The sequence below is a fragment of the Notechis scutatus genome, chromosome Z, assembly GCF_049901735.1.
Source record: "Notechis scutatus isolate UNSWTSFEM ecotype Mainland chromosome Z, rNotScu1.2, whole genome shotgun sequence".
Classification (NCBI taxonomy): Eukaryota; Metazoa; Chordata; class Lepidosauria; order Squamata; family Elapidae; genus Notechis; species Notechis scutatus.
This window is the reverse complement of record NC_142025.1, coordinates 121,239,099-121,267,088: the sequence shown is the minus strand read 5'-3', so window position 1 is coordinate 121,267,088 and position 27,990 is coordinate 121,239,099. Positions and strand designations below refer to the sequence as shown.

Here is a 27,990-nt window from a genome sequence, read left to right as displayed (position 1 = left end):
TGCTACACCAAGCAAAAACTAAAGAAACCACATAGCATAATACATGAACCCAACATGTTTAGGCTCTAGAAAATTCACCTTCCTCTCATTGTCTTACCAAAATGAACAATTGCCAGGATCTCAAAGTGGCAAAATAACTCCTTTGTAATAGTTTTTGAATTTAAATCTATCTACTCTCAACACATATCTAAACTGACTATATATGCTAATAAAGGAGAATATTTGTAGCTCAGGGTTGACATTAGGGGTCCTTGGTGCTCTCTGGGCTTGCTTGTTTTCTTGCAGATGTTTCTTTTTGTTTTTTAAATAAATTTTATTAAGTTTCCAAATTTTAAAAACATAAAATAAAACTTTATACATTGTTATCAACATCAAGACATCTTTTGCATCTCCTCACATTTTTCAGTATATGTATTTACTTATTCCTTTACCATTACATCTTACTCTTACTATAAATCAATATCTTTTATCCTTACATCTCAATCTTCTCCATGGTATATTTATATATTTACATATTCCCTCATTCTTTTCCTAATTGCCATTTTATTTTCTTTTTATTTCTAAACCACTCATACCAGGCATACCAGGCCCTATAATAAATTGAATCTTCTCTGTCTTTTATTTTCATTGTTAGCCTGTCCATCTCTATACAATCTATTTTTTTTATAACCATGCCTTCTGGTGGAACCTTTTTTTCCTTCCAGAGTTGTGCGTACAGAATCCTTGCAGCTGTTAATATATGTAACATAATATATCTATCTGTTTTATTGCATTTTTGTGTTATTATACCTAATGAAAAAGTTTCCGGATTAAATTCAATTTTCTGATTTGTGATTTCTTCTATCCATTGTCTAATTGTATTCCAATATTTTTTCACTTCCTGGCATGTCCACCAGGTATGAAAATAAGTGCCTTTTTCTTTCCCACATTTCCAACAATTTGGGTCTGAGTTAAACATTTTTGCCAATCTAGTGGGAGGAAGGTGCCATCTGTAGAACATTTTGTATTGATTTTCCTTGTATGCTGTGGATGTAATTAGTTTGCAGATGTTTCATTACCCAACTAGGTAACATCATCAGTGCTAATAGGGAGTGCTGTTTTAAAACTATACTCATGACTATATGTGCATTATGTTGTCACAACGTTTGCAAATCACAATGTAGTAGAGGCCTTCATAAGAGGAGCAAGAAAGCTTTTTCTGTTTTTCTGAGGACTGGGTCATCACTTGCCATCGCTGCCATATCAAATGGCATGTAATTAACCCACAGCAGGGGAAACGTGATGAAATTGTTTTGATCACATTGTTTTGAATAGCGGCCAATGGACAAAATCAGCAACTTGGGGGTAAGTGGGAAGACAGGCAGTTGTGATGTCATGACTGAAGCCCTGCCTCTTTGTAGAACAAAAGAATGGGACTTCGATCACAATGACTAGCTTGCCTGCTTTGACCTTCTCCCTAGCAATGCTTTTTCTAGATGCAATTTGTGGCTTTTAAATTCATTTAAATTTATTCATCAAACCTAGATTAACTAGAGCAGGGACCAGCAATTTGTGATCTTCCAGATATCAAAGAGTTTTTGTTCTTATTGCTATTAGTTAATATTGGTCAATGAGGAAAATGTGACGGAACTGTAGCCCAACTCTAAATTGAGGACCCAACATTGTCTGTTCCTAAACTGGGTGAACAAAAGAATGTGTATGAATGGAGAACTTGTACAATCTGAAATAGATATAGTTGTGGAAAGCATACACTTACCTACATTTATTACTGAATAATTACATAGGTATAACAATAATAATAATACTTTATTTGCGGTCACAGACAAAAACACAAGAACAAGAAAAGAAGAACATGGGGAAATTAATCATGAACAATTGGTCACCAAAAACTTGACTAAGGAGAATTACAGTGTTCTCCTCTGATGGTTACAGCTCTTAAAAAAAAATTGGAAACCAAAGAAGTGATAATGAGGAGCCATCCCCTAGACAATATAAGAACAAATTACTAACATTGGGTCTAGAAGGGTCTGTTTCAAGGAGAGACAGTAACTTAGATCTGCCTGCGTTATACATAGGGCAATATAAAAGGACATGCTCCACAGTTTCAATCTCAGCTCTGTCACAGGGGCATAGCTGCTCGTTAATCGGGAGCCTCTTAAATCGCCCATACAGTAGTGCTGAGGGCAAAACATTAAAGCGAGCTAGGGAGAAAGCTCTTCTATACTTGGGAATGGTTAGAGTGTAAAAATAGGAAGCCATCCTCAGTCTGTACTTATTGAATTGGCTGAAGATCAGAGGGGAGCAAGTTTTGTTAGCTCTGGCTCATAGATATTGCAAGTCAATGTCCACAAGCCATTGGACTACCCTAAATTGGGCGTCCTTAAGGCCATAATCTCCCAGGGCATCCCCCGTAAAACCTAGCAGGTGTAATTTCTTCATCAGCTCCCTCTCCCAACAAGAAATATGAGAGTCAGCAAACGCCAGGGAGAGGTAGCTACCAGGAACTGTCAGAAAGAGCACCCGAAACCACCATTTAAAGGTGTTAATCCACGCCATACATTCGACTGATCAAGTGCCCAGTTTCAAGTACATCGGAGCAAAACCAACACAAGGAGGAAGACCCAGAAGTTTTCTAAAAAAGACAGACTGGGTTCTTTCAATACAATCCTTTAAGCCCCGTATCCATATGGGAATTCCGTAAAGAGTTTGAGCCAAAGTATTGGCTTTGTAAATACACAGACCAGAAGGAACAAACTGGCCTCCTTGGGTATAAAAAAATCTTAAAATCTGCTGGTGACTACAGGAGGCTGAATTCAGCACCTGGGTTCAATGTCTAGTCCAAGCACTGGTGTTCTGAAATTGAATACCTAAATACTTAAAATGGAAAACCTGCTTAACAGCATTACCATTGATAGCCCAGTTATACAATTTCCAGGCTCTAGAGAACACCAATACTTTGGATTTGTCGTAATTAATAGACAAGTGGTTCTCAGCACAGTAGGACCCGAATGCAGAAAGTAATCTTTTCAGACCTGGCCTTGACAATGAAAGGAGGGCCGCATCGTCAGCATAAAGGAGAAGCAGGATCTTCGTAGTTGACAACTTTGGGGCGTGGGACTCAATACGTCCAATGTGAAAGACCAAGTCAGATAAGAATAAATTAAACAAAAGAGGAGCCAGAACACAACCCTGCCTTACTCCATTCTTAATCGGGATAGGATTTGAAAGTTCTCCCTGCAAACCACACCTGACCTGACTAGAGGTCTGGTTGTACAAGGATCTAATTAGGAACAGAAGACGTCTATCGATAGAACTTTTTGAGCAGTTTTGACCACAACAGTCCCCTAGGGACTGAGTCAAATGCTGACTTTAGGTCGATAAAAGCAGTAAAAAGTTTGCCACCTGGTATGGTAGTGTATTTATCGACCAGGTGCGCTAAGGATAGGAGTCCTCTGGTGGGCATTTATCCCCTCGATTACGATAGAGCAGGTAAACCCGATTAATCTGGTTCTTGAGCATCAGACACTCTTTGTCAAACCAAGAATTACTTCTTGAATGATATGGACCACTTGGCCTACGGACCGCTCCTAGCTCCCTTTGAACACTATTAATTAGTGATTCAAAGGCCGAGATTGTCCCTGGACCCCTAGGGAGATGTATATTTGAGGAAAGCCCAATGATTGTAACCAGGGGGTAGTGGTTGCTCTCCGTAAGGCAGTCCACATAAAAAGTACGGACTGCCTTTCTAAGAAGCTGGGATACCAGCACAAAATCAATAACGCTACTTCCACGAGAGGAACTAAAAGTAAACTCACCAGCTAGATCACCTAGGGTACTCCCATTAAGAATTATCTTATTGTGTTGGGCTGCTAAAAAGGCTAATTGAATGCCAGCAAAATTTGTTAATTCATCCTTAGAATGTCTGGCTGAAATCAGGTGTCCTATGGCCTGGAGGGTTTCTTGGGAGTAGAGTGCCTCAATTGATGGGGGAACTTGGACTCCCAATCGGGCATTAAAATTGCCCCCTATAAGGATGTACAGTGCTGGGAATTTAGTTTCCATACAAGTAATGTAATTCTCCAGCACGCCCCATTGAGCCTTAGTATCAGCTTGCCTCATTGTCAGGGGAAGATAAATGTTGAACACTAACAGTTTGCTGCGTCCTCTCTTAATTAGGAGCGCCATAGCTAAAGAGCCACAGGGGGGCAGCTCCACTGTCTCCACTTTCAAACCAGTAGGGACCAAGCAAGCTAGACCACCCTTAGGCCTTCCTGTCGTAGATTGTCTGGTAGAGGCCAAGGAAATGACCGTAAACCCTGTAAGGGATATCTTATCTCATGCCCAGGTCTCCTGAAGCAAGACCACATCAAATGAGTGAATATAGTTGGCGAATTCTGTGGTACCACACCTTCTCCCCCAACCTGCTATGTTCCACGAAAGGCACTTAAGTGTGCAAGGGGGGTTGCTAGATTTAATAGTCATTCTGTGTGATTAATTTTTCCCAGAGCGCCCTTCAGATCTGAAAAGATACACCCGTTGTTAAGTGGCAGGGTCATCTTCTTAGGAGGCAAAGGCAGGGAAGGAGGGAGGGGGCGCAAGCCTTGTTCATGGGGCTGTAGGGCTCTAAGCGCACTCCAGTTCGTACTTGTGGCATTAATTGGTTGCTTCGCTGGCAAGTATTCAGCAGCATCAACAGACGGAGTTTGAAGTAGCCCTGGATATTCAAATTTACGAATTAGACATTCTGGAGAGAGAGCCAAGAGAGCTTCCGTTGGTAAATCAGTATAGACTCCCTGGAGTCCAAGGGAATACTTATCAGGTAGTGAAAGACTCCAGAGCTTAGATTTAACTGCATCCAGACGCTTTATGATTTGGGCCCTTTCTGGTTGTGGAAGAGCACAAAAGGAGTCAAAGAGCTGTGTCTCCTCCTGGTTCCAGAAATTGTCTTGACATAAGTCAGTTTCATAAATAGATGGAATCCCAGAGGCACTGACCTGGGGCTTATTTACTAAGGATCCATGGGTGCCCTGGGCTAGTGTCGCTTCCTTTGGGGCCATTTCTTCCCAGCTGATCAAGTCAAGGGAAGCTTCCTGGTAAGATGTTACTCGCTGCAGGGGGTTGATGTTGAGGTAATTCCCCGTTAGGAGAATGAGCGCATACAGGGAGATGTAGTGAGAGTAATGTTGAATAATACACACACAGCACACAGATACACTGTACAGTAAATGTAGGTTTTTACTTCCAATAAACATTTAAGCACAGTCCAAGATAAGCAGTCCAAGTCATTCACAGGTAAAGCAGTCAGTGTTCAGTTCAGGGATAATCCAAATATCAAAGTCCAGTATCAAAAAACAGTTCAGTAACAGACTTACATCAACGATCAGTAACAGTCATTAGGAGGAATGGCAACTCTCTCCAACAGAAGGAAACAGAGACTCACTCACTTCACTGAGACAAAACAACCCAGGTTTCTGGCTCCATCTTATGGCCATTTGCGAAACCACACCCAATTACAGTTTTAGCATTCTCTTAAAGATACAGTATCAAAATGTCTATCCTAGTTTATATATTTCCAACCCAAATAACTGTTAGGTGACTTACATTCCTAACATTCTCCCCTTTTGGGTAGGACAATATATACAACCTTACAGTCTAAGTCCATAATCCTCGCAGCAAGCCTTATGCTTTATAGAGCCTTGGGCCTTTGTAAAATGATCTGCGATATTGTTTTCTGACATACAGTATTCTAGCTTAATCATTTTACTTTGCACACATTGTCTCACATTTAAATATCTTAAATCTATGTGTTTCGTTCTTGTTTTAACAGCAATATTTGAAGCCATCTGTATTGCTGATTGGTTATCTTCATAAACAACAATAGAATCTGTTACATCAATTCCCATATCAATCAATAATTGCTTATAACAAACTAAATCAGTACATAATAAAGATAAGCATGAGAATTCAGCCTCCATTGTTGACAAACTTAGATGTTTCTGTCTAATAGACCTCCATCCAATCAACACTTTTCCCAATAATACTACAGTACCTGATGTAGATTTTCGTGTATTTATGTCTGTAGCAAAACTTGCATCAGCATATGTAGTTAAACTCAGTTCATCTTCAGGCTCCAAATACAATGCATAATGCATTGTTTGTTTCAGATATCTTAACACATGTTTAGCAGTTTGCCAGTGCCTTTCAGTCAGCTCAGCATTAAATCTTGCTAATTGATTAACACTGTATGCTATATCTGGCCTTGACCAATTACTGAGATAAGATAAACTACCAATCAAGGACTGATAAATGTTCTTATCAAAAATAGGACTTTGAACATCACTATGGCTAAACTCCTGACTCATTGGTGTTTTAGACGGTTTACAAAGTTCCATTTTAAACCTTTTTAGTAATTGGTTAATTTTATCTGCCTGTGAGATCTTGTATCCTCCCCTAGTTTTATCTATCTTTAAACCAAGATATTGTTTAATTTCTCCTAACTGTTTTATCTTAAATTTCTTCTCTAACACTGAGATTATTTTAGTAGCTTCTTGTTCAGTTTTGGTGATTAATGCTATGTCATCAGTGAACAATAGCAACAAAGAAATTACACCATTACTTTCTCTTTTGAACAAACATGGACCAGCCATGCCAGCTACAAAGCCTATCTTTGTTAATTCTTTAACTATACATTGGTTCCACTCATATCCTGATTGCTTCAAGCCATAAAGACTCTTTTTCAATTTCCAGCAATCACTTGTATTATCATCTTTTATACCTAATGGTTTCTTTAAATATATAGTGTGTTGCAACGGTGCATGCAGATATGCCGTCTCTACATCCAAATGATTTATAATGTATTTCTCCTTAGCTGCCCACACTAATGCTGCTCTTAATGTAGTAGCCTTCAGACAAGGTGCAAACACCTCATCGTAGTCATTTGCTGTCTGATTGAACCCTTGTGCTACTAACCTGGCTTTATGGGTAACAGTCCCATCCACACCTGTCTTTAGCTTATAAATCCATTTACATCCTATGGCATGTTTACCTTGTGGTAACTCAACATTTTCGTATACCTCCAACTTTTTTAATGATTCCAGTTCCTTATCCATTGCTTCCTGCCAAGCAGCCTGATCCTTAGCAGGATACAGTTTTAGTTCACTATAATTACTTGGAACTGTATTCACTTGGCATACAACACTAACCTGATATCTATCAGGTGGTCGTGTTACTCGGGTTGAATGACTTGGTAATACTGGGCTAACTTTCCTGTGCCACCTGCTCCTGTTCTTCTATTTCTTCCTGTGCCTGTTCTCCTACTTCCTCCTGTTCTTCCTCTTTAATGGCTATTGGTGGTTTACTTATTTTATCTTTAGGGACTATTTGAGTGTCAATAATAATATCATTGCTGGATTCCTGTTCCAGTTTATTCCACCCAACGTGCTCAAGAAATTTTGCACTAGCACTACAATAAACATGAGCTGTGCCTTGATCCCAGAATCTAAACGATCTATGGTTGGCCTCATAACCTACAAAAAATAATTTCTTAGCTCTATGTTGCCTTTTCAGTCTTACTTGTGAGGGAATATGCACCCATGCTGGAGCTCCAAATGTGTGTAGATAACTTACATTTGGTTTTCTGCCATGCCAACGAATGAATGGCAATTCACCAGTTGTTGTGTAAACTACATTGTTTAACACATGGTTGCTACACATTATGGCCTCACCCCACAGTGTTTCGGATAAACCTGAATCAGATAAAATAGTACGAGCCATGGCTTGTAATGTTTGCCCTCTTTGTTCTACAAATGAGTTGTGTTGTGGTCTGTAAGGTGCAGAACATTTATGCTCAACACCAGCCAATTTCAACATAGTTTGGAATCTTTTGTTAACAAACTCAGTCCCATTATCAGTAACTAAAGTAATTACTTTACTCCTCATTTTTCTCTCTGCAAACCTTAGCCAGTTAAAGAAATGTTGGAATGTTTCTGTTTTGTTTTTTATAAGATAGCAGAAACCGTATCGTGAGTAATGGTCCATAATACTCAAAATATAGCAGGCACCTCCTAAACTTGGTTTCTCAGGACCAATTATGTCAGCAAAAACAACCACTAAAGGTTTTTTCATCTTAAACCCATTTAGTCTGTTTGCAGGAATAACCTTACTTTTCTCCTGACTACAAGCATTACAGTTTAAATACTTGCTACAGGGTTTCAATTTTACTCCCTCTGACAATTCAACAGTTTGTTTGAGCATTTTGAAATTAATGTGCCCCAGACGTCTATGCAGTAAATGTATACATTCATCATGTGGCTTAACGTTGTTATAAACTGAGTTAGCCATCTTCAACTGGTCATCATGTATTACATATAAATCATTCTCTAAATTAGCAGTAACACTTTTACCCTCTTTCTCTATTATACAGTTATCTCCCCTAAAGGTTACTACATAACCAAGATTAACTAAAGCCCTTACTGATAATAAAATAAATTTCAGTTTAGGTACATATAACATAGTTAAATGCTCGTTTATACAAGAACAATATGCAGTACATTGGCCTGAAGCCTTCATCTTCCATCCATTTGCCAATGATACATGTTGTTTACTCGTAGACATCTTTACAAACCTCTTTCTATCTTTAGTAATTCATTGCAATGCTCCACTATCAACAACCCACAAATCATGGTTTACAGTTGAATTGCTAGACATAGCTAAACTAACATTCTTCTTAGCCTTCTGGTGATTACTAGTATTCTGTCTTTTTCTCTTCGTACAGAATCTAGCTATATGTCCCCTAGCCCCACAAGAAAAAACATTTCCTAACAGTATGGGCAGTTGAAGACAAATCCTCTTCTTGTGGTTGTTCCTTATTCAGTTGGTCCCTATCCAGCCGTCTTCTTACTTCTTCTAACAACCTTCCGGTTATGTCAGTCAATGTCAGTTCATCTCTGGGCAGGACTTCCAGTGAAGATACATAATCATCATAACTTTCATCCAATGAGGAAAGAATGATGTAAACTTGATGCAGCTCTGAAAATATCAGTTCCTTTTCATGTAGCTCTTGAAAAGTTATTTTCATGAAATTCAAATGAGCTAACATATCTCCACCTTTCAGAAGACGTGCTCTAAACAGTTTACGTGTAAGATGTATGTGTGCACCTACACTGTCACGAACATAAGTCTTCTTCAAATTCTCCCAACACCTAGCAGCAGACTCTTCTCCACGAATATGGACTAGCTGCTGGTCACTCAGTGTTAGTCCAATTATACCAAGAGCTCGTTCGTTGTTCTGTTTAAAGTCAGCAAGCTTCCTGGCATCATCCTCATTTTCTGGATCCCAAGCATTTACATCTGGTGGGTCTTGAACTACATTTCATAATCCTTCTCTACGCAGAAGTAGACTGCACTTCATAGACCAGGAAACATAGTTTGTTCCATCCAACCGGGTTATCAGTGATAGACTTGTTGAAGTGTCTTGTGCCATCTTTACCAGGATAGTAACCCACAATTAAACAGTAAACAGCTGTCTGTATAGAGTACTGTGCATTCGCACCAACTCTCAGTTATCTGAGCCTGGTATGGCCTGGGCCCATAACCAGTGTTGAGGTAATTCCCCGTTAGGAGAATGAACGCATACAGGGAGACGTAGTGAGAGTAATGTTGAATAATACACACACAGCACACAGATACACTGTATAGTAAATGTAGATTTTTACTTCCAATAAACGTTTAAGCACAGTCCAAGATAAGCAGTCCAAGTCATTCACAAGTAAAGCAGTCAGTGTTCAGTTCATGGATAATCCAAATATCAAAATCCAGTATCAAAAAACAGTTCAGTAACAGACTTACATCAACAATCAGTAAAAGTCATTAGGAGGAAGGCAACTCTCTCCAACAGAAGGAAACAGAGACTCACTCACTTCGCTGAGACTAAACAACCCAGGTTTCTGGCTCCATCTTATGGCCATTTGCGAAACCACACCCAATTACAGTTTTAGCATTCTCTTAAAGATACAGTATTAAAATGTCTATCCTAGTTTATATATTTCCAACCCAAATAACTGTTAGGTGACTTACATTCCTAACAGTTTATTTGACTGGTTGTAGGAGGAACAGCCAGGCTACCATCTGAGAGGACGCCAACTGGAGGTTTTGCGGAAATAGGTCTATAATTAGTACGTGATGTAGTATCCGAGATGGCATTCAAGGTTGGCACATTAATATGTGCTGCTGAGGATCTTTTGGGGGCAATAAATCTCCTGCCACTCACAAATTGTCAATTACTCAAGAGTGGCTTAATTGACATATCTTTGAAGACTCTTCTTGGCAGAATGCCAAAGGATCTTAACAGGGATCCTCTTCTGAAAAATAGTTTTGGGGTGTTAGAGTTGTCAAAACTGAGTAGCACTCTAGTGCAGTGTTCAGAAGAGGGTAAAAGTTCAACCTTCTTCAAATCATCAGCTTTTAGCCCCAATAACTGTAATATATGGCCCCTCACCAGCTGTGTTGAACCCCAGTGAGGTAAGTTGCCAATAATGGGATTGATGATGAGGGCCACCTGTTTTGACTGTAAGACCAGGTGACTGTTTGCGTCAAAAGATGTAAAGTTTAAACTATTGGTAGGATTACGTTGGCCAGTGCTTTTGCTGAGGCTTGGCAGGGAGAACCCCGCCGCCACATCAGGCCGCCAAGCAGTCAACCCAGGGCACCCACCGGTAGTCCAGGAAACTAAGTAGTTTAAAGTACTTATTATTTTATCAAGCTGGAGCTGAATGCTCGCTGTAGTTTCTGCAACCAAGAAACATTGCTGAGCCAAAAGTTCTGTAAGGGTGGGCTCATTTAAGGATTGGTTGGGGGGCCTAGTTTTAGAGAAGCCTTTGGTCTCAACTCGGGGGTGCGACGCCCTCAACCTTCAGAAGATCACGACAACCGGCAGCAGCCAGACAAAAGGGAGCAGAAGCTTTCAAACCGAGAGGCCGAGCTAAAACAAAGTCCTCAATCTTGGATTACTTCAGAGAAGGTTGAGGAACCGGGTCAGTGAGAGATCTGCTCCTTTTCCTTGTCTTCATTATATTAAGTAGCACAATAGAGAAGGAGCTGTGTAATATAGCATAGAGTCTAGTCACTGAAACAAGTCCTTAATCCAGAGGAAAAGGAATCAGGAATCGAGAAGAAACGAGTCCTAATGCAAACAGTGGCAGAGCTCCTCACAAGTCTACCAAGGATCCTGCCCTCCTGACAGAGCAGGGAACATGAGTAAATAAAAATGATAAAATAATAAAAATAGTGGATAAAAATAAAATAAATTAGATAAGAGAAATCACATCAAAGCTAGGCATTGCTAGACTTCCAGCTAAAGGAGTAAGATGTGTAGAACAGCAAAAACAACAAAGAAGCAGCAGCAAGGCCCTCCTATAGCTGAGGCCCAGCTCGGGCTTTTTGTATAAATTCAGCTAATCCATAGCTGAAATATAACTAAAAGTGGATTAGTGATCACACTGCAAAAATTTCAAAAATGTAAAGGGTTTAAAAATAAATAAAAATTTGAAGACTAAGATATGAGAGAAAAATAGCCTTAAAAGCAGGTAATAATTAGAATAGGTTAATTTAATCTTAGTTAAGCAGAGAGCCTACTTGCCTGCTGCTCTCCAGGGAAGCTTCCTTCCAGGTGGTGCCTCTTGAATTGTGCATGTAAGAATTTCTTTCCTTTTCTCTCCTGAAAAAGTTTGAATATGGTCGAAGAAGGTTCTTTGCAGTTTGTTTGCAGTGGCAACTTGATATCTGTGTTGGTTGTTTTGAAGAAATGGTTGCTTGAACTACAGCCGAGGATGAATCAGCAAAGGAAAAAAAAGACCAAAAGAGCGCCGAGGAAGACAGGCTCCTAATAACCAGCCTGTTTCCGCAGACGAGCTTGAGCTTTTTTCAACTCCAAGATGTTTATCCTCCTCTCCTTCTCCTCCAGCTCCCTGCCAAGGCTAGATTAAAATTTACACCAGGATCCGGAGTTAAAAGCAGCCGGCATAACTTCTCTCCATTTGATCCAAGGTGATATATAAGTGGAAAACTACATAAAACCCTACACTTGAACTAACAGCATGTAATTTCTTCCATTTCATAGCACACAACCATCTTTATTGTCGAGCCATATGGAATGCTATCTTTAGTTTTGCACAAATATCCTTTTAGAAAGGATATTTCAACTTGCAGGAGAAAAGATTCTGGCTGTGAAAACTGGTGCATACCAGGCAGGAGAAATAATTGTGGGATTTTGAAAGACAAATAACTTCTGTATCCCTCTCTCTTCCCAGTATTTTGTGCAAAGCCCTTCTGGCCTTCAGTAATGCAAACTGGCTACAGCCTTTGATTTCAAACACCACATCGTAACAGCAAAAGCACAAGAAACAAATCATTGAAAAATACAGTAATTCAGTATTGTTGACATAGCTGGTCATCACACAAAAGCATCTTTTAAAGAATAATCTTTGGCTAGATCCATGATGGCGAACCTATGGCACCCTCGTGCCGGAAGTGGCATGCAGAGCCATCTCTGCTGGCATGCGAGCCATCGCACCAGCTCAGTTCCACTGCCCATGTGCACACGCCTCCCACCAGCCAGCTGATTTTCAGGTATCTGCTGTGCATGCGCGGGGGGCAGGGGGACCAGGGGGGCATGTGCAGGGGGTGGGGGTTGCGCGGGGGTCACATGTGCATTGCATTATGGGTGCAGGCACATGTGTGTGCGCATGCACGTGCACATATGCACTTTCAGCGCACGATGATGAAAAGGTTAGCCATCACTGGGCTAGATGCATGCAATATCAAGGCACAAATTGTGTTGTATCAATTGCAAGAGCTAGATTCATACAATACATTAATCCAAATTAAATAAAATTTCAGCTGATTGTGATACACAAATCCATATGGATTTGTGTATCACAATAAGCTATAATTTTATTTAATTTGGATTAATGTATTGTATAATAACCATATAGAGCCAAAGAAAGAAGATCTGTTAGTGATTTTGGTAATCATCTTCATCACCAACAGTTAAACTTGTATGCCCCCTGGCACTCAACAACTCTGGAAGGCCCCTAATACTCAAACAAATTACAATAATATCAATAAAACTTAAAAGACAAGAAGCATGATAAAGTGAGGGATCTCCCTTCCTTTGCCCAAGGCCTGGGTGAAGAACCAGTTCTTCATGGCTTTTCTAAATAACAGAGAAGTGGGCCACATCTGGATTTCAGAAAGAACCTCATTCCAGAGAGCAGGTAAGATGGGAAGGAAAAATTAACTAGCTGCTGCTGAACCCTAGACACAAAATAGTAGCTCACTTATGTTTGTGTATATTTCAAGACACATAGTTCTTTAGCTCTCAGTAGGTTTACCGGACAATTTAAATTAAAGTATTTTAATAAACATTCTGGACTGGATATATAAAAAAGATCTCAGTTGTTTGTCTAGTTGTCTACTTATCTAGCAATTCATTATAGGATTGGAGACACTTAACTCCAGCTAGCGCTATCCTCCTCTCCCTCCTCCCTTTTCTGCAGCTGTGCCCTGGAAACACCTGTCATTTGATATCTTTCTTAGCTTCTCAAGGAATGTGAACAACCTTAAACTGTCTCTTATTAAACCCCAAACCCTCCCTAAGGGGACAGGTGGTACATTCTGAAGGGGCTGTTGATGAGGTCTCCAAAGGCTGGCAGGTACTGGTGGAATTTATTCCTCCCCTCCTCCCTTGTTTCTTTCTTTCTTGCTAAATGCTATGTGTCTATCTCTTTCCAAATAAAAATGAAATGCTAGAATTTAGCAAATTGAAAGGGGCTGCATTGGCAGGGCAAACTCAGTCAAAAACCCTACCCTGTCAGGCAAGGCCATCTGCAAGTGTAATGTTTGCTATTTTGTGCAAATGTAGAATGGCTACCATTTAGGGTACAGGAGAGTCAAAATGTGTAATCTACAACCAGCCTGGATTTCAAATTCCATTTTTTTGCAACCCAAAGACCAATAAATCAAGCTAAAGTACTGGTTAAGGAGCAGGGTATAAATAAAAATAGTGGAGAAACTGAGCTTGTTTCTCAGATTTTCAGGCTCAATATGTTGTGTGAATTCAGCCCTGGTCTGAAGAGCAATATGGATTCTCCACGCTGTGAAAGCATGGGGAACTATAAACTTTCAGAGAATAAATAATAGGTGGAGTGGAAGTTGCATCATCTCATCTATCTAATCTTGTAATTTGGATGTTGGCTGGAGAAATACCTCAGGAAGCTTTTTCAACTCATGTTAACTCCCCCCCCCCCACACACACACACACAGAGGAAAGGTCCTGACCACTTTAGGTGGAAGTCAAGAGTGCTAATGTAACATCAGCACCCCGTGTCAGCAATGTACTCAGCACTTGTCTGTGGAGATTCTCCATCATCCAGTTCATAGTTATCTCCAAGGTGCTTTTTCAAAAGGCAACTGGACTGTTTTTTCCTTGAGGAAGAAGAAAACATTTCGCTTCTCATCAGTTGTGATGGCAGGTAATGTGATGCCCCCCACCATCACAACTGATGAAGCTTCTTGGATGAGAAGCAAAGCTTTTTCTTCTTCTTCTTCAAGGAAAAAGCAGACCAGTTGCCTTTTACTCAGCATTTGCTGAATAATGGTGAAAAGGATACTCTACTCTGAGGAAGTTACACTCTAAGTACAAAAGCATAAAAGAATAATCTGAAGCAAAGCAAAGACAAAAGAGGCTGTCCAGAAATCTTAATGGCAAACCTACCCTGTTTCCCACAAAAGTCTAAAAATATTCTAGCTAGAAAAATACTATCCTGAGTCAAATCATCAGTTCATCCTCTTCATTGTTCTGGATGGCAGGATCCCTCCAAAGAGCTTCAATCCAGGATGGAATTCAACAAAGGCAGAGCTCAAAAAGCAATTGATTGATCCCTGAAGAGGCAAACTGGCCAAGGAGAAATGAGTAGCTGAACCCAGGATTAACCTGGGCTGCAAAAATCCTGATGTCTCCTAGATAATAGTCAATAATTAGGGTTTTTAAATCCCTTCCTGCCATCCAGTGAATGCCCATCCAGATCTAGTATCCTTAGATCTAAATATCCAGATTGTTACTTCTGCTTAGCCCATATTCAAGCAACCTTCCAAACTTCATGCCCTCTCATGATGTTACTTAAACTCACCACATTCCTATAATGGTAGTTGCAGTTTTGGATTAGATACCTCATCTATTGTATGGACCAATTTTATTTCATTTAAAAAATGACAAGAAATGCCTATAGGTTTCAGCAGTATAAACCCAGGAGCTCTGGGACCAAAGACTAAGACCAAAGACTAAGGCTTCATTTCTGATGAAAAAGGAGGAAGCTTCTTCCCCCAACTACCCACCCAGAATGGGTTTCTAAAGATCTCCTTATAAGGCTCTGCCATTTGCTTCATCCAAGCACAAATGTCACCTCTTTGCTCAGTCCTCCTTCACCCAAAATAGACCCTGCTGCATTGCAAGGGTCTTGGAAAGGAAACACCATCAACTTTGGGGTGGAGTGTGTGTGGAGGTCTACTGCCTGCCAAAGGGAAAAAAATGCACCTCTGAAATGAAGATTAAGAATTTAAGTGGTGAGGAGAAGAGAATATCTCCATATGAAAAACTGGTCCTCACTCTCACTTTTATAGGTGAGAATTTCTATTCAAAGTCCAAATTAATTTAAAAAACAAGTGTCCTAAGGAGAATAACCTGGAATTACCCTTGGGAAAGGAAAAGCAACTTTAATAGGAGGTAAAAAGCTGCTCCTCCGTGCACAGTTAATAGGTTCTAAGCTCCAAAGTTGGATTTTGTGGAGACACTCATAGTTGCTCATTATTTTGGCTCTTCCAGAGTATGGCTAGATTTACACATCATAATAAGCCATTACTCATGGTCTACAAACCCAATTTTTATCTTGCTTTACACATCACAAGAATTCATGGCTTACTTAATCTTGACTTACTGAAGAAAATAAAAATAAGCTAGCACTCAGCCTACATATCATAGGGAGACAGAAGAAAATTTTTGGAAAAGGTTGGTCCACCTATATAATCTATGGATTTCCACTTTCCCTCTTCAGGACATTCTTCACAATAGCCTTCCTCAAGGTGGCACCTCAGGTGTGGCAAAAAAATAAAGCCCATTATTTCCAATCAACAACCATTATATCTGTGAACAATGGATGCTGTAATTCAACACATATTGGAATGGACAACAAAATTAGGAACATGTCTTTAAAACTTAGAAGCATTCAATATTATCAACAACTAATAGAACTTTATAAAAGACAAAGGAAAGGAAAATAAATGAATGGTGGGCCTCTATTTGATGGGCAGAATTTCAGGAACAAAGAATCCCTATTTTTGTAAAGGTTCAGACTCAAATCAAACCACCATCAAACCCATACACAACCAGACACCCACAAGTGGATTCCCGAGGTAAATCATGTTCCAAAAGCCTCCTCTATAACTTATCTAGACCTTTTTTATTTGGTCACATCTGCTGAAGTTGAGAAAATATAGCTGAGATTCATACAATACATTGGGGTACACTAAACTGGACGTATCTGCATATGTAAAACAGGCTCACCTGAAACATTTAATTAGGTTCTGTTAGACAAAATTTCTGTGATTAGTCAGCATTTTTTTTTCAAAGGGAAGACAGAATCTGAATTGAATAGTACAAGGAGCTTAGTTCTTTAAGTTCATTCCTATATATTCAGTGATGTAGTTAAAAATCTCCTAGAATGTCAATTTTCAGTTGTGCTCCTAGACAATGCTCATTGGTAATTTACCCCAAAGTCCTCCTTTAATGGCATCACTACATTTGTGATATTTCCTAATGGATGACACCCCTTCCCACATCCATCTTTGTTCTTGTTCTTACTTCTTTAAACTCCTGGATCTGTGTTTGGTCAAACATGGAGAAGACATTGGAGCTCCCTTCTGCTGCCCTCCTCTTTGCCTTCTTGGGTGCCTGGAAGAGAAGAAGGATGGTCATTCAAGATCAGCTCACTGCATCCTTATCTAGGGCAACCAACCCTCCCACTTTTATAGGTGAGAGTCTCTATTCAAAGTTGAAACTAGATGAATGAAAAAAAGGAGTGAACCAGTGGTACTGGGTCTACCAAGCCCTAGCACAGACATCATTGAAATACATAGGTCACCTAGTCACGGCTTCCCCTTTATGATGAAATGAATTATCCTTCAACCTAATTGTAGAACTGATTTATAGTTTAGTACCTTTCTCTGTAAATGTGACATAAACCAGCACCTTGGTCCTGTTTTGTCCTGATGCATTTTCTTTTTGACAATGTTTAAGCAGTCAATTCATCAGTGACACAAGAACATCTTATTAAGAAAGGATTCCCACCATGCAGTTTGTAGAGTTACTTATTTGTCCGTTTTTGCAAACATATAAATGGCTTCAGTTACAGTAGACTCTAAGCAATATAACCTGAATTTGATTATGTAAGCCATACTTGATCATTTGCAACATTTTTGTCTCCAGGGCAGAAAACCCTACTAAATATCAGAAAATATTATTTAGCTTAACTTAATAATTAAAACTTCCTTTAAATGGGCTTTTATGTTAGGCGATATTTTCAAAATATTGTATTTGTTGTTTTCTGTAATACAAGGGAGGGGAGGGGTTAATCCTAAGACAACGCTAACAAACAATTTTATTGCTAAAGCAAAAGTCTGAAAACTTGGAACATTGAGAGAAACATTAATATTCACGATTTTTTAAAAAGTGTGTACTTTGGTTTGAGAAACAGCCTCTTACTTTCAATACAAATATGGAGTTGATAAAAGTTGAATGCATCTTTTCAAAGTCTTCATTTCAGGTTTGTAACAACTAATTTCTCGACAAGGGTGATCTTTTCTTTAGGCAACTATGTTGTATGTGGGTATTATAATTTTCATCTTCCCCAAAATCACTTTGCAAGTTTTTGGGTTTTTTTTTTGTAAATTTTATTTGAGTTTTCACAAAGAGAAAAAAAATAAAAATAAAACATCTTTTTTTGAAAGCAGCATAATCCCGGTTACATTTCTTCGTACAGACACAAATTCAGGTTCATGCTCATTTTTATATTCTATTCCATATCTTATTACTATTTTACATTTTCTGCATAGCTTCTCCCTCTTTAATTTTCTCAATTTTATTTTAATTATCTCATCTCAATTCAAATCATTGTATTTATATTTTTTGTCTGTCCTGTTTCAATTATCTATTATCTTTTCTCATTAAACAAAATTTCTCCTGTAGTTACTGATTGGAGTATGACGCCTTTATATTCTTTCCCTAAAGTTGTAACATTCAATATAATACATAACTTCCATTCGATTCTGCTTGGTACATTCTTTAAAATACACACTGTATTCTTAAAAAAAAAAATTATAAATGTATATAATTAAAACAACATTCCATTCCAATTCAATTCTATCATTAATATTAATATTCATTAAAGTTTTAACATCTTTAACATTACTTTTCAATTAAATATCATACTTCTATGGGAACAATTATAAGCTTTCCATAGTTAATTTCCCTCTTCACTTATATTTTATAAAACATTAACTAATTAAAATGTTCCTGTTCCTTCCTAATTCAATTTTATCATTTATTTTATTTCACTTATTTTATTCACAAACATTTCACTAAATTACACTATTTTATCCCTCATTTTAATCATACGTTGTTTTCAATTTTCTAAAGTTATTTCTATTACTAATATAACAATACAATCTTATGTACCTTTACAGAATCCCTTTTTCACTTAGATTTTCACCCATTATCTCTAAATAGGTCCTGTTTCTCTATATCTTGCTCCGGTCCTTTGTAACTTCTTTTCCTTTCCTTCTTCCCTCTCTTCTTCTCTCCCCTTTACCCCCTTGTCTCTCTACCTCTATTTCTCTCTTCTGTATTCCCTTTCTGTTGCTTTCCAGTATTATACTTATTTTTCGAATTATTTTTCTTTTCTTTGGTTGTTTTTTTTAAATCTTAAATTCTTCATTCTCTTTCCCCCTTTCCTTTTTCTTCCCCACAGAATTACTTGTTCATTAAAGATGGCTTCTTCTTTGTCCCAGTCTTCTTGTTTTGCAGTCTTTTCTTGTTGTTTCTCATAGTTCCAAATCTCCATTTCTAAGATTTGAAAGACGAAGCCAAAAGAACCCTTCCTTCTTGTGCATCTTCTTTGTACTTTTTAAGTTCCATTTTCAATTCATCCAGAAGTGGTGCCATTGTATAAATTTTTAAACAACCACCCGATTGATTTTGGTCATTCAAATATAATAACCAAAATCCAAAGATCACCAAATAATCCAAATACACGCAAGCTGTTTCTTTTGCTCTTTTTTTTTTCACTTTCTCTTCCTGGGGTTACTATTTAGTTGCAAAGTTTCAGTTAAAATGTATCTTTTAGAAGTCTTGTTGAAGTTTTACTTTAGATTCTTTTTTAATTCCAGGCAGTCTCCTCCTCTTCCAGATCCTGCCCTTATTCTTTTTCTCCCCTTCCTGCTTATAAAAGAAAGTTTTTAATGTCCAGAAATCTTTATTATCCCTTTGGCATTTTGTTTTATTTTCAGCTTAATTGCCTATTGATGTCAAAGCGGATTTTTCCAATTTCTTATTTAAGTCTCTTAATTGTCAGTATAGGGAAGGAGAGAGAAGAAAAAAAGAAGCCAAACCTTTCCTTTTCACTTTCCTTCGCTGCTTCCAACTCTTCTTTGGGAGCGATGTTATTTTTTGTAAGTTTAAATTCCAGGGTACCTTGGTTGTTGCTTTTTACAATTTAACCCGGTCAGCCAAAAACTTTCACTTCTTATCTTCCTCTTTGCGCATTCTTTTCCGGGGTCGAGTTCTTCTTTGTGGTGGCCATTTCTGACCACCACTGCAACCGCCTTTTTGGGAAAGGGAGTAATGGCCAGCTGAGGAGGAGAGATGCGGCTCTCCTCGACCCTGCTGGCATTCTCCCCTCTTCACCACCTCCACGGGTGGCTTAGCCCCGAAACCAGCCGGGTCGGGCGCTCCAGCGGCAGCCCAGACAGAAACTGCACGCATCACGCTGATTTCTGTCTGTCGCCGAAGCCCTTCAAACCGAAAAGTCCTCAAATCACTTTGCAAGTTTTAAGTTAACAATATATAAGTAATTAATTGATAGAATAGAATAACAGAGTTGGAAGGACCTGGAGGTCTTCTAGTCCAACTCCTGCTTAGGCAGGAAACCCTACACCACTTCATACAAATGGTTGTCCAATCTCTTCTTAAAAACTTCCAGTGTTGGAGAATTTACAACTTCTGGAGGCAAGTTGTTCCACTGATTAATTGTTCCTACTGTTAGAAATTTCTCCTTAGTTCTAAGTTGCTTCTCTCTTTGATTAGTTTCCACCCATTTTTTTCTTGTCCTGTTTGACTCTCTTCTTTGTGGCAGCCCAAGCTGATATTGGAACACTGCTATCAAGTCTCCCTAGTCCTTCTTTTCATCAAACTAGACATACCCAGTTCCAGCAACTGTTCTTCTATGTGTTTTAGCCTCCAGTCCCCTAATCATCTTTGTTGCTCTTCTCTGCACTCTTTCTAGAGTCTCAACATCTTTTACATCATGGCAACAAAAACTGGATGCAGTATTCCAAGTATGGCCTTACCAAGGCATTATAAAGTGGTTTTAACACTTCATGTGATCTTGATTCTATCCCTCTGTTTATGCAGCCTAGAACTGTGTTGGCTTTTTTTTGGCAGCTGCAGCACAGTGTATTTAATAAACAGGGGTCCTTTGGGTGGGCGTGGCTTTTTTTTTTTTTTGCAGCCCCCACTCCATTTTTTGGGCCTCTGGGCCTCAGAGGAGCTTCTGGGGCGTTTTTGTTTCCTAGTAAGCTCCTCTGAGGCTCAGGAAGAAAAAAACAGAGCATAGGAGGGCCGCTCAGCACCCTCCATACTCCATTTTGGGAGCTTCCTGGCCTCAGAAGAGCCTCTGGGGTGGGGTGTTTTTGTTTCCTAAAGCTCCTCTGAGGCTCAGGAAGAAAAACAGAGCATGGGAGGGCCGCCGCAGCACCCTCCACACTCCTCGCTTTGGGAGCTTCCTGGCCTCAGAAGAGCCTCTGGGGTGGGGTGTTTTTGTTTCCTAAAGCTCCTCTGAGGCTCAGGAAGAAAAACAGAGCATAGGAGGGCCGCAGCACCCCCTCCACACTGCTTTGGGAGCTTCCCTGGCCTCAGAAGAGCCTTGGGGGCATTTTTGCTCCCCTAAAGCTCCTTCTGAAGCCTCATGGAAGGCAAAAATGGAGGGGGGCTGAGCCATTTTTTGCCTTCCTGGGTCTCAGCAAGGGGGAATCCTGGCACAGCTGATCTATGTACAGCTGATTGTCAGGGAGGGAAAAAAAGAAAGAAATATCTTAGGCGAATGTCAGACGGGTAGGGTGAGCTTACATCAGGCAGGAGGGCGACTGGTCGGGGCGTGGCCAGCCAGAAATTACTACCGGTTCGGTGACCCACACCAAATTTTCGCTACCTGTTCCGCCCGATGAGGTGCGAACCGGCTGAATACCACCACTGTGGTGTACCCATTAGAAAAGAAGGGAAGGGTGGACTATATCCAATATAGTCATATAAATAACTCCAGCTCGCTTTGCAAATCTAATCCATACATGAAAAGAAAAACATAAAATGAAAATGTCTCCTTTGAACAAAGTTATTTTACATATGGCAGAATATAGTATAGGATTATGATCTACATCACAGGAAGTTATTTAGAATGACTGATTTTCTGGAGATAACTTCAAAATCTCTTTCTGTCTTCAGAGTGGCTCTTCTTGATCCTCAACTCCCAAAAACTGATAGGCATGTTACTTCTGGGAAGAGATGAAGTTGGGAAAGGGATGGCAAGGTAAAATGGAATGAGAACCTGAAGATCCAGACAATCTAAGTGGGTCTATTTCATGAATTGAGCCGGAGCAAAAGTAAGAACTTTGGGGTATTGGCTAGAGATAATAGATGCATCTTAGTCCTCGAATCACACTCAGTTGGCCAGAACCTCAATAAAAACCCAGTAAAAAATTTGGAAACCCTTATAACAAGGCACAGGGCATGGCTAGAGATGATGGGATTGTAGGTTGGAGGCCTCAGGTGAAGAAAGCTAACATATGCTGACAAACTAATCTTTTAGCATCAAGAAATGAGGGTCTGAGAGATTCAACAGTTCAAACTATTGCAGGTTGTCTTTTCACCATGGCCAGACTTATAGGAATGTTCTGGAAGGATTGTTTCTAAAAACATATCTTACAGAGTTTACTCTCCCTACATTTCCTCTGATGTGGCTTTTCAGAGGCGAGGTACACCAGGCATACAAAAAAAAAAAAAACTTCAAGGGCGAAGGAAATGTTTTAAAAAGTGTATTCTTGTTTCTCATTTGAAAAAAAAAAAAACCAGACAGGTTGCAGCTTCCTTTGTCTGGATCTTGTGGTGCCTTGAGGAGTCTGATTCAGAGGCTCCTGTCTGCTCAGCAGCTTCCAGCCCCCTTGTTCCTTTTTTGGGGGAAAGTCAGGCAAAGAACCAAAAGATTCCACATGTAATAAAACATCCTACTGTATTATTCAAGAAGAGCATTATGTAGTTATTCAGGGACTTGAAGGGATTCACCTGCAAGAAGATGGCTTGGGATGGGATATGTGCAAGATCAGATCCATTTCAGAAAGCGAAGAAATGAAACACAATGATGGATGTTGAATCATCACCCATAGACAATAATCATAGGCTGTATGCCTTCAGCTCTTTCAAATTTTCCTCCCCATCTCAAAACAGCACAGATGCCCTTGGGTTCTTATAGTCCTGTCTCTAACAGTGCCAAAGCTTCCTCTTAACACACATATTTTTTTGTCCAGACATTAAAAAGCCCTAGCTGCAAATACTCAAAATTCACTCACACATGTAAAAGAAAAAGCTGAACTAGAGGAAGGATTTTTTGAAAAAAATTGCCTCACAGAATTGTTACCGCTTCTTCTACACCTTCCTTTTGCTGATTTTATCCTTCATCAAGAGCATTTGAGAAGCTGCCCTATTCCAATGCTTGACTTTAAAAAGCAGATAAAGAGACAATTCAACATTTTTTAAAAAAAATCTCGTGCTGTACATTTTCCACTAGTTTGGACTGAAATTGTCGAGTCTGGTGCTAGAAGGAGACTCGGGAGCCAGTGACTTAGTTCAGCTCATTTATTAGTCCCGAGATCGGCTCGGTTCCGGAAAGAAAAAGCGGCGGCTTTTATTCTCTAGGTCACAAGCGGCCGGCGTCAATGGCAATCGCTTGAATCTCCCGCGATTAGTTTCCACCAATCGCTGGGATTCGTGGCGGCCAACCGCGCGGCTCGCTCAGCCAATCAGCTCGCCGCATGCGTCTTAGCCAATCGTGGTGCGGGTCTACAAGAATGGTAATGACCGCACAGAACACCCCTCCCTCTGGTAGGGTCTCACATAACGTAGCCCCATAAGTAGGCGGGCTTTGCGTACTTGGTTTACTTGACCTGCGCAGGTTAGTTGGTGCTTGGTTCTGGCCGTTCTGTCGGGTTCCGTGTTGCTCCTCATCCTGTTCGATGGAACCGTCTGGAAGTCTGAGCCGGCCTTTTGTCGCAGCTCCTCCCGGGTCTACCCGGGCTGGTCGAGTTGCGGCTGCCGCCCCGCCTGGTCTTTCCGGCTGGTCGAGCTGGCCTGGCTGCTTCTTCCTGGTGAGGTGTCAGGTTGGCTGCTTCTGCCGGTGAGTATTCCTGGCTTCTTTCTGGTGGTGTTTGGTTCATTGGGTCTTCCCTCCCCTCTTGGTTTGTGTTGGGGGTTCCTTCTGTGTTTGTTTCTGCTTAGCATGCGTGTCGGTTGTATTTCCTGGGCTGGTTCTCGACCTTAGTTGGTCGATGGGTCGCTTCCATGCTCGGTCCGCTGGTTGTCTGTCCCAGGCGGTACGCAGCGGGACCTGTCACTTGGGTTATGGTTGCTGGTACCCAGAGTGGGTCTCCGGTGAGGTTTTTCGCATATACCGTGTCGCCTGTTTTAAAGGTTCGGTCTCTGCTTGAGGAGTTTGGGGTTTTTCCGGTTGTATATGGGGTGCAGTCTGTCGAGTGGGGATCTTAACTTCCTCCCCATCAATAGTTCTGCCGGGCTTTTATTTGTTGTCGTATTCAAGTTATGTGTTGTATAAAGAGCATTTTGTTTATTTTTTTCTGGATTTCTGCGTTTCTATTTTTTGATGGTTTTTTTCGTGAATTGAACCATCCGCCCGCCCTCCCGCGTCGCCGGATGTGCCGGGTGTTGAAACAACGCGTGTCGTATTCCCTCTGCTCCGCCTAGGAATTTTTCAAATTCCAGCGAGGTACCAGTCCATGGTCGGATAATGAGACACATCTGGGAGGCCGTGGGTTGCAAATAGTTTACTGAGTTCTTTGCAGTGACGGTCTCCATTGTAGTGTTCTCATGTTGCTTACCTCCAGCCAGCTGGAGTAAGCTACTCACTGCAGATGAGGAAGGTGTGTCCTTTGTGGGCCCGCTGCAAATTTATGTGGATCCTGGACCATGGGTCCTCCCTAGGGGTTTCCCATTCCAGGATTGGGGCGGCGGAGGGCTGGGTCTGGTTTCCTGAGATATCTGTTACACGCTGCCAAGCCCAGGCTTCTCTCGATTTAGTGGTCCATCCCTGGCCACCGTTTAACTTCGGCCAGGGCCTTGTCCCCTACGATGCCCGGGTGCCCTCATGCAACAATTCCTAAGACTTTTTCCCTGTAATTTTTCCGGGAACAACCACTGCTCCCCCAAAGTAAAACACCCTTTTGCAATGACAGTCTGCTTTTGTCGGTTCCGGAATGTCCGAAGGTCTCGGTCGTCGCCTTTCTTCTTGCCACCCTTCTCTATCTAATGCAATACCCGCGCCAGACGTTGTCTTTTATTAGTTTCGCGGGCAATGTCTGACGCGTTATGGGTAGATCGGGCAGAGTCTCTATGCTGAGGGTGGTCGCCGTGGGTGCTGGGTCGGTGTCCAAGTCTGGTAACGGGCGCGCAGCGGCTCAAAGGCTGCCTGGGCGTGAGACTGCCTTAACAGGTCGGTGTGAGCCGGTAACTGGGAAGCTGTAAGGAATTCCTGACCACCTTGTCAATATCTCTAGGGATAGAATGTTCGGTGGCCCTGTTCCCTGCCACAGGATTCCCCAGCAGCGACTTGTGGGTCGGTGATGATGGTCCAAAGGCTCAGCTCATGGATGTGGCCCTGCGGAACTTTTGACAGCTGCAAACGATGGCCAATGCCCTTTGTCTAGTTGACTGTAGTTCCTTTTCTCTGGCTTGGTGAGGGTCCCTGAGAAGAAAAGTATGGGTGCTTCCCCTTTCCGCCGGGGAGAGTGTGGCTGAGGAACCAAGGCGCCCCCCGACGCCTAAAAGGTGATGCGTCGTGATGTGATAAATCCAGCTGGCAGGGTCCGCTAGAGCTGGGGATGAGGACTTCAAGGTCCGAGGTGGGGGAGCAGGTCTTTCTGGTTTTGTTGAAGGGTTTTTCGCTGCTTTCCCCCCCAGTCCATGGGAGCCGCTTTGTCCAGGAGAGCCTATGTAAAGGTTTTGCCATGTCGCCTTCTGTGCAGGAAAACATTGGGGGGTAAAAGGGCAGCCCCACAGAAATGCCTGTAGTTCCTGCTTATTCTTTGGGCCCTTGGGGCTTCCCGATTGTTTGATTTTTTTCCTCGGTTGGGTGAATTCTGCGTTTATGCCTCTAGGGAGGTACCCCAGGAACCTCGACTCTCGGTGTGGTAATTGGCATTTTCTTTTCTTAAACCCCTTCAGCCCTTCGCTGCTTGAATTTGGTTAGACTTCCTCAGGCGACCCTTTCAGCTCCTCCTTTTGGGGGTTGGTTGCTGACACCAATACGTCAGCTGGCTAGGGCACCACCCCTTGATTCCCTCAGAGTCTTCCATGAGGCTCTGAATATCTTTTGGGGCCACGCGACTCTAAACTGAAAGTCTTTATGATGAAGGGGGCCCTCGGTGGTTACTATCGGGTTTGTGGGGGCTTTTTTCCGGGGCTGCTTTCAAGGCCGACCGCAGCTGCTGATAGGCTTGTGCCTAGGTCGAAGCCCGCAAAGACCTTGCCTCCCGAGTGAGTGTAGGAGGTGCTGCACCACTGGGACGGGTAGGCGCTTTTGCTGTAGGGCACAATTAAGGGGTGGCCTTATAGTCCCCAAGAATTCTCACTGACCCGGCTGGCTTAACGGGGTGACTATGGGGGTTTCACCGGGCATGGTCGACTTGGCTCGAGGATTCCTTTGTTTGGACGAGCTTGTCTATTTGGGGGCCTCGCCGCATTTTTGGCCGGAGTGCGAATCTGCAGCCCGGGCTGTGGTTTCAGGGGCTAATGGGGGGGGGGACGCTAAATTAGGCCCTGAACGAAATGGGGGTCCTCAGTACTAAGCCTAGGGTGCCATCGAAACACTTCCTGGGAAGTCTTCGCGAGCTGCTCTTCCCAGTCGGCTTCCCCGGACGGGTCGATTCCCCCCTGCCCGATTGGGCCCGAGCTGGCGCGAACCACTGCAGTCCCAAAGGCTAGGGGTGATCTCTGCCCATGGGCCTAGTTAAGGGAGCCCCTCGCCCTTCGCCCCTTGAAAGTCACCTCAATTGGGTCTGCTCCGACAATCCGGTATCACGATTTCTGGTAGTCCTTGAGGATCAGGTTCTGGCTTTCCAGCCTCTTCCGGTGGATCCGGCGGCACTAGGGGCTTTTATTTCCGGGCCATGCGACCATGGGGAGAGTAGATTCGGGAGTCCACTTCTATTTTGCATGGCTCGCCTCCCATGCCCACCTCCATGATATACCTTCCGTAAGGCCTGTAAAGGAGGAGTGGCCGGCGACGATCGTTTGGTGGGTTTTCTTCTCTCTGCCTGTTCCCGCCATCTCGCCGGGCTCTGCCCATCTGCCCATCGGCTCTCGGCTTGGGGGTGGTCCCCTGGGGGTCTGGGTGGGGCGGCTCTGCCTGCCCGGTTGCTGTTGTCTCTGCTGGGGTTGTAGTTCTTTTTTTTTTTTTTTATATATATATAAAAGTTTTATTGATTTTAACAACAAATAAAACACAGCGATATTCGCTTCTGGTCGGTCCTTAACGGGACCTAAACCGGTCTCAGAGACGCCCTGTGATAGTAAGGGGTTGCTTGTTGATCACAGGGACATCGCAAGTCCCTGGTTGGGATCCAGAAGAAGCCCCTTTACCATCGATGAAGAGAGGCAGCTATTGGTTGCTGAAGCAGGGAGCAGCTCCAAAGGAAGAGAGAAGAAAGAAAGAGAAAGTGTATCGGCTGGTGAGATTTATTATTTTTATTTGGGATAAGGACACCCTTAGAAGAAGAAGGAATCTGTAAGATTTTTTGACAGAATTCTGATAAGATGGACTTAGTGGCTTACTTTTTTAGGAGAGATGTCAAAATGGGGCTTGGCTTTTTACTTTTTTTTTTTTCTAGCTTAACTTCTATTGTGATTAGTAATTGTAACCAGACTGGTTTTTGTTTTTGTTTTTTCTATAATTACCTTTCCTTTTGACTGTTTATATTTAATAGAGGCCTTTTAGTAATTTTTTCTTTTTAAACATATACATATATATACATGTTATTTTCTTTTTTCTATTGGTTTTTTTGGGAGGAAGAAGGGGAGGAGTTGAGAAACTTGTAACTCTGCAACACTGCTAACTAGAGGCTTGAAAATACTTACTTGAAGTTGGGAGAACTGTGAGAAACTTTCTCCCAAGGACACTGAGTTGATAAGATAGAGGAACCTGGAGAATGTTTTCACAGGTGTCTCTTTTGGGATTTCTAAGCAATCAACTGAATGTTTGAAGTTTGGCTCTTTGAAACTTGTTTGGAGAAGCCATGTAATAAGAGCCTTTGGATGTTTGGGGAAATAAAATGCAGTGTGATTTTTGCTTTACTTGTTGTTAGCTTTTATCCCTCCTCCTTAACCCT

At 41.5% G+C, this 27,990-nt stretch overlaps 1 protein-coding gene across 2 annotated transcripts in view; it reads right to left on the bottom strand.

The window, feature by feature from the left end:
• Positions 1–27,990, bottom strand: part of LOC113426695 (myosin regulatory light chain 11-like) — a 59,123-nt gene that overhangs the window by 8,796 nt on the left and 22,337 nt on the right. For both annotated transcript variants that reach the window (XM_026689087.2, XM_026689088.2), the window contains exon 2: positions 16,913–17,002. In XM_026689087.2, coding sequence (XP_026544872.2) covers positions 16,913–17,002 — 90 coding nt within the window. The remainder of the gene's footprint in view (positions 1–16,912; positions 17,003–27,990) is intronic.